Source organism: Engraulis encrasicolus, chromosome 6, assembly GCF_034702125.1.
Source record: "Engraulis encrasicolus isolate BLACKSEA-1 chromosome 6, IST_EnEncr_1.0, whole genome shotgun sequence".
Taxonomy (NCBI): Eukaryota; Metazoa; Chordata; class Actinopteri; order Clupeiformes; family Engraulidae; genus Engraulis; species Engraulis encrasicolus.
In genome coordinates, this window is record NC_085862.1 from 56,090,082 (window position 1) to 56,097,581 (window position 7,500).

The 7,500-nt window shown below is 46.3% G+C and overlaps 1 protein-coding gene across 1 annotated transcript in view; it reads left to right on the forward strand.

Moving 5' to 3' along the window:
* Nucleotides 1–2,128: 2,128 nt before the first annotated feature.
* The window catches only part of zgc:103559 (Allantoinase, mitochondrial), a 7,737-nt gene continuing 2,365 nt past the window's right edge, over nt 2,129–7,500 (forward strand). The window contains exons 1-7 of the mRNA XM_063202004.1: nt 2,129–2,473; nt 3,252–3,403; nt 4,288–4,402; nt 5,102–5,248; nt 5,734–5,779; nt 6,020–6,113; nt 6,497–6,683. Of these exons, the coding sequence (XP_063058074.1) occupies nt 2,309–2,473; nt 3,252–3,403; nt 4,288–4,402; nt 5,102–5,248; nt 5,734–5,779; nt 6,020–6,113; nt 6,497–6,683 (906 nt within the window). The 5' untranslated portion in view covers nt 2,129–2,308. The remainder of the gene's footprint in view (nt 2,474–3,251; nt 3,404–4,287; nt 4,403–5,101; nt 5,249–5,733; nt 5,780–6,019; nt 6,114–6,496; nt 6,684–7,500) is intronic.

Sequence of the window (7,500 nt, forward strand, 5' to 3'; positions counted from 1 at the left end):
CTCTCTTCCTGCCATTATCCCTGTTCTCCATGTTCTCTCTCTCTCTCTCTCTCTCTCTCTCTCTCTCTCTCTCTCCTCTCTCTCTCTCTCTCTCTCTCTCTCTCTCTCTCTCTCTCTCTCTCTCTCTCTCTCTCTCTTTCTCTCCCTCCCTCCCTCTGTCTGAGTTTAGTGAAGCGCTGTTCTGAATAATTCATATCTGGAGTTATTGCTGAGAGCTGCTGTCTGAGGAGTGCTCTTAAAGGGACACGACACACACACACACACACACACACACACACACACACACACACACACACACACACACACACACACACACACACACACACACGCCACCCACCATCTCACACCATAACACACGGATGCTTGACACCATCTAAAGCAAATTTGTTTATCTTGGTCTCGTCAGGCAAACGGAGTAAGGATATGGATCGCTAGAACCATGTTGTGTGGTCTGATGACACCAAGAGAAACAAATTTGTTTTAAATGATGTCAAGCATGCGTTCTAAAAAGTGATTTGTACAAAGACAAGTGTTCCATCCATGAAATAAAGCATGGTGTGGGGCTGCATGAATGCTATCAACATTGGAAAGCTGAATGGAAGCACGACCCTCTATGGCAGTGTTTCTCAACTGGTGGGTCGCAACCCAAAAGTGGGTCGCGGAGGGGCCTTGGTGTAAAAAAAACGTCATTCTAAAAAAAAAAATCCAACTTTTCCTGCAACAATTTACAACTTTTATTTTGATAGGCTAGTGAACTCTGTGTCATCTGTTGTTTATGCGAGATAGATAGCGTGCAACCAGTCATCCGAGTCTTGGTTACGTTTTGAGAATTGCATTGAATTGACTTTGACATTGAACGCTAAAAAAATTGAGTCGCGACAGAATGAGAGTGGAAAATGGTGGGTCCCAACTGTTTTAGTTGAGAACCACTGCTGTATGGGATTTTAACACAGGGTGCAATCACTTTTGAAAGGTGCATTTTGAGACTATAATGGCTTTATTTCAAATTATTATGAGTAAACAATAAATTGAAGTGACTATATGAGCTGTACGCTGGCCACTGTTTATTGTGTCAAAATGATATGGGCTACAAATCTCCAGAATTGTGAGGGGTGGTCACTTCTGTGACATATTGTAGTTATTCAGTTACAGTCATACAGCACAATATAGCACAGAGGTATGCAGGTGTTACTCATCTCTATTCAGGCGGATGCTGTTATCATGCTCATCCATCCTATACATACAGTATATCCTCCATGCTCTGTGTCTGCTCTACTGTTCAACCTTGGCCTTTTACAGTGTGAATGAATAATACCTAGGGTGCATCCCAATATGTGCCCCTGCCTCCTCCACTTGTGCTTGTCTCCTCGTCCCGCCTCCTGGACCCTCCTCCGTGGAGAAAACGATAAAGTTTCCCAGCTGTCAGCCTAGCCACAACAACTTTTGAGGGACTGTTTTTCATTCACCATAACAATTGCAAACGAGAAAAAGACTCTACAATTGAGCTTTTGCAAGACATTGAAATATAATGCTGTTGTCAGTGATGTCATCATGACGAGAAGCAAGTGGAGGAGGCAAGTGGAGGAGGCAAGGTCCCATATTAAGATGCACTCCTAATATGCACCTGAGGAAGGATGGAGCCAAAAGTCTTCTTCCTTCACTGAATGAAAGTGAGTAGACTGCTATTTCCCCTGTTCTGCTTTATGTTGCTGTTGTCTTTTGATCACATACTGAACTAAACCTGTCAAGCAGGTTTACTATGCTGTACTATGACAACTTGCTGTATGGTAGGCAGGCAGGACTTTTGACCTTGTGACGACACAGGCTCTCGCATTCTTATTGGCTGGTGCTCCAATAGCTCTATTGGTTGCACATGATCACAGTGTGTTTGTGTGGTCGTGGAGCAGAGGGTAAGTCAACAAACCCTTATCCCAAATACACAATTACACTGTCTCTCACACACACACACACACGTGCACGTACGCGCGCGCACACACACACACACACATGTACATGTGCACGCACGCAAACACACACACACACACACACACACACACACACACACACACACACACACACACACACACACACACACACACACACACACACACACACACACACACACACACACATGGACAGTTGCGTGACACACACTGACAGAGCAGAGATCTGTGGAGCCAGAAGTGCTCCAGTGGACTCTTGAGCCGTCGACTCTGCAGCTGCTGTGAGCTTAACACAAATCCCACAGGGGGAAAGAAAGAAAAGAAAGCAAAAAACAAAAAGAAAAAGTGAACAGTGAGCTGGACAGATGGAGGCAGGTGCGAGCGTTCGTGCGGTGAAGAGCAGGAGGGTTCTGTGTGGAGAGGAGATTCGGCCCGCCGTGGTGCTCATTAAGGACGGCAAGATCGAGAAGATCCTGCCTGGCGTGGAGCAGCAGCAGGAGCAGGAGCAGGGAGCCCTGTCTTCCTCTGAGGTGAGACTTTAGACAACTGCTGCTGCCGCTGTAGGAGCGTGTGCACCACTTATGCCCTCTGGTGGATGGAGGAGGAAGTGCATTTTTAAAATTTATTATGTGAGAGGTGTGGACTGGGAGATTATTTATACGAGATTACATAACTGGTTGGAGACGTGTGACATTCTTTGTGTGTCAGTCTTAATCAGTTTTTTTGTTGTTGTTGACGATGGTGATGTGTAAATGTGTGTGTGTGTGTGTGTGCGTGCGTGCGTGAGTGAGTGCGTGCGTGCGTGCGTGTGTGTGCACCAGGGCTTGATATTAACTTTTTTGCTTGCCGGCCACTGTGGCTAGTGGTTTTCCAGAGTCACTAGCCATCCAGCTATTCTACTAGCCACAAATTAGATTTTTTTTTTTCATCATGACGCTGTACATCTATCCTCGGGAGATGAGGCGCTTAAAGCAAGAAGATGAGTGCATGGGTTTCTACATGGAAATAAAACAAACAAATAGAAACTGAGTAACTGAGCTTTTTCCTGAACTTGAATACAAACAATTGATATACAAGGGGCGAAGTGCAGAATATACACTATTCTGATATGTCATACCATAGCTATACATGCCAAATTGGCTAGTGACACTGAAATTGTTACCAGCCACAGCAAAGTTTTACCAGCATTCGGCCGGTTGGCAGGTGCCAGTGTCGAGCCCTGGTGTGCACGTGTGTTATTATGACTATTATTGTTGCTATCATTATTATTATTATTATTATTATTATTGTTATTATTATTATTGTCAGGTTCTGGATGTGGGTGACCGTGTGGTGATGCCGGGTGTGGTGGACTGCCATGTGCATGTGAACGAGCCGGGCCGAACCAGCTGGGAGGGCTACTGGACCGCTACTAGGGCCGCAGCTGCTGGGGGGATCACCACAATAGTGGACATGCCACTGTGAGTACACACACACACCACACACACACCACTTCCTCACCCATTAATCCTCACTGAGGAGTGAGATGATTGTACAGGAGTGAGATGTACTGCATAGGCATGGCTGGACTGGCCATATGGCATACAGGACATTTGCACGGTGGCTTGTGGCCTGACCGTCCCCTTACCGCTACAGCAAGCCTCTTTGAATCAAAATATTAATAATTAAATCAAATTATTATTTAAAATATTAATATTAATCTCAAATATTATTAAAGCATTTTGGCTGTTATGGTAAAAATAGCTCGTATTAGATGACAATTTTTTTTTTGTCAAAGGCTTCATTGCCGCTCTCAATGCCTGGTGGACCGGTCTTGGCAGTCCAATAGTCTATGACAGTGGTTCTTAACCTTTTTTTCTGAACGCACACCCTTAGCTGTTCCCAAGACAAGCCGCGCACCCCCATCCCAAATGTCTACATGTGTATACGCACCAAAAAAATCATTTAAGTGATAAATTACAATGATTCTTACTTAAGGCATTAATGGATTTACATGGGGACGAGAACATGTTTAAATTTGGTCTTGATTTGGCCTAATTATAATGTTTGGAAAATTTTTGGTCACAACCTCAACACATACAAAATTCTGCGCACCTCCTGAAATCTCTGGCGCACCCCCAGGGGGTGCCCGCACCCCAGGTTAAGAACCAATAGTCTATGATATAGTTAACTTGTGTGTGGAGGCAAAAAAGGAATCCCTTCCAGTGTCCTGTAGTCCAGCCTTCGGAGATTGCAAGCAGGCAAAGTCAGATGTTGAGAGGATACAGTGACTTTCCTGAAGTAGCATAGGAGTCGCTAAGCTGGCTGACTGACTCCCCGTCCTCTGTGTGTTGTGTCGCCATAGTAACAGCATCCCCCCCACCACCACCGTGGGCAACCTGCAGGAAAAGCTAAGGGCAGCGGGAGGGCAGTGCTACATAGACACCGCCTTCTGGGGAGGGGTTATTCCCGGCAACCACGTGAGTCTGGTTGTGTGTGTGTGGTTCGGAGAGGGTGTGTGTGTGTGTGTGTGTGTGTGTGTGTGTGTGTGTGTGTGTGTGTGTGTGTGTGTGTGTGTGTGTGTGTGTGTGTGTGTGTGTGTGTGTGTGTGTGTGTGTGCGTGTGTGTGTGTGTGTGTGTGCGTGCGCGTGTGTGTGTGCGTGCAAGTGTGTGTTGAGTGCTCGAGTGCTTTATGACATTACTTTGGATTACTGTAAATAATGACCAAGCAGGCCGAGATGATTAAATCCATTCATATGTTTCTCTCTCTCTCTCTCTCTCTCTCTCTCTCTCTCTCTCTCTCTCTCTCTCTCTCTCTCTCTCTCTCTCTCTGTGTGTGTGTGTGTGTGTGTGTGTGTGTGTGTGTGTGTGTGTGTGTGTGCGTGTGTGTGTGTGTGTGTGTGTGCGTGCGCATGTGCGTGCAAGTGTGTGTTGAGTGCTCGAGTGCTTTATGACATTACTTTGGATTACTGTAAATAATGACCAAGCAGGCCGAGATGATTAAATCCATTCATATGTTTCTCTCTCTCTCTCTCTCTCTCTCTCTCTCTCTCTCTCTCTCTCTCTCTCTCTCTCTCTCTCTCTCTCTCTCTCTCTCTCTCTCTCTCTCTCTCTCTCTCTCTCTCTCTCTCTCTGTGTGTGTGTGTGTGTGTGTGTGTGTGTGTGTGTGTGTACTCTAGATGGAGTTGAGGCCTATGGTGCAGGCTGGTGTTGCAGGCTTCAAGTGTTTCCTGATCCACAGTGGAGTTGATGAGTTTCCCCACGTAACTTACGACGACCTGCACACAGCCATGAAACAACTACAGGGAACAGACAGCGTACTTCTGGTAACGCACGCACGCACGCACGCACGCACACAAACACACACTCACACACTCACACACACACACACACACACACACACACACACACACACACACACACACACACACACAACAAACACACACACACACATTCGCCGGAATTTCAGCGCAACGAAATCCGGCACGCTCCGTAATTAACACAGCATTTATTCTCCCCTCACTTGTCCTCAGGCAGAACCTCGACAGTATTTACCGCTTTCACATTTCTCAGGCTTGGCAGCACTTCAGCACCACGGCCAGCAAACTTGCCAAATACATTGCGTAGTCGCTGCAGTCTGCCTTCGCCACTGAAAGATTTCGGCCAAAGAAAATGTGTGGATTTTTTCCCCAATTACTCTCCGTGTACAGTCAGAGACGATCTAACAACAGTATCTCTGGTACAGTACATTCAAATCGAGTGCAATTGATGGTGCAAATTAACACGTAGGTTATGTGTGTTTATTCTCTAGTTCCATGCTGAGAGGGAGATCGAGCAGCCACTAGGGGAGACTGGAGGTAATCGCACGCACGCACGCACGCACACACACACTCAGTAGCTGTATGTAAAGGTATGTTATTAAAACGCAATCTCTTTAAGATAGTATGTAGTTAGTAAAACTATACATAATACATATGAAATCTGTTTGTGTTAACAAATGCAGCAGAGGGATTTCATGAAATCATGGAAGTGGTGCCAAGGAGGTCTACAGTATCATTGAGTGGTGCAGGTGTAAAAGGCCCTTTTAACCCCTTCAGACCCGTGTGAGTACTCCACGTTCCTGAGCTCCAGGCCAGACATCATGGAGACTGAAGCCATCCGCATGGTCACACAGCTCTGCCTGCAGTACCAGTGGGTTCAACACTCATCAACACTCACAATAATTGATTATACCTGATAGAATTCATTATTTTATTGTTTTTTGTTGTCTGCACTGTTGCACACTATCAGTCATTATTGCCTGGTGCCTTCCACTTATTGACTTAAAGGGACACTGTGCAGGAAATGGTCAAAAAAGGTACTGCAACTACGGGTAGTTGCTCATTGAAACTAGGCTCCCTAGTGCCAAATTTGATCTTTACATGAAAGTTTACTAAGTTATAAACAACAACATTAGTGAATGGGCAGCATGACTTCTGGAAATAAACAACTAAAAATCTCACACAGTGTCCCTTTAAATTCTCTAATTCTTTTGCTTGTGTGTACCTAATATCATCTCTCCTCCCCACCTGTAGAGTGCGCTGCCACATCGTGCACCTGTCCTCTGCTGAGCCGTTGCAGCTGATCCGGGCGGCCAGGCAGGCAGGAGCCCCCCTGACGGTGGAGACCACCCACCACTACCTCAGCCTGGCCTCAGAACACATCCCCACCGGCGCCACGCAGTTCAAGTGCTGCCCCCCCATACGGGACACCGCCAACCAGGTATGCACTATACACTCTGGCTGAATCTCAAATGGTGCACTTGTGCACTTTGGGCACTATGTTTCAGTGCATAACTAATACGGCATGCGCACTGAAACCTGAACACTAAAGTGCACAAGTGCACCATTTGAGACTCAGCCTCTATATGGGATACAGACCACATCCCCCTAAAACCAGGCACCTGAACACTTACCCTAGAAATCTAGACGCCCCTAGCGGAATTGAATTGTCAGCTTTTCTCTGTAGGGGTTTAGCTCGCTAGGCTACAGAACACTCTCTCTCCATTCTTGTAGGCTACTGCGAAGTGTATTGCCATCTTGTTCTTGATGTTTCTCCCACTAATAAACAAAACAGCGGTGTGTGGTCATATTAAGCAGAACTGCACTGAGGGGAAAGACCCACGCTGTCTCCAGTGTATTTAGTTGACAATGCATGCAGTTCCATGGCCCTCACGGCCCACTAGTGTAAAACTAGCGTTTTCCGTGGCACTCAAGGTTGTGAGGGCGACCCAACTTTGGGCCGCGGCCCCACAGTTAAGAATCACTGGGATACAGAACACCTCCCCGCAATACATACCCCATGTACGCTCTGTTGTTTAACCAGAACACATCTACCCTCCCTGTACCCAAGCCTTCACACAGGACAGGTACTCACTATTCATACCATATCACAACACATTGCCAACCAGATACACGTTACTACTCATAGCACAATCAACACCGCCAACCTGGTATGCACTTTTATCAGAAAACCCTATCACTCTGTGTGTGTGTGTGTGTGTGTGTGTGTGTGTGTGTGTGTGTGTGTGTGTGTGTGT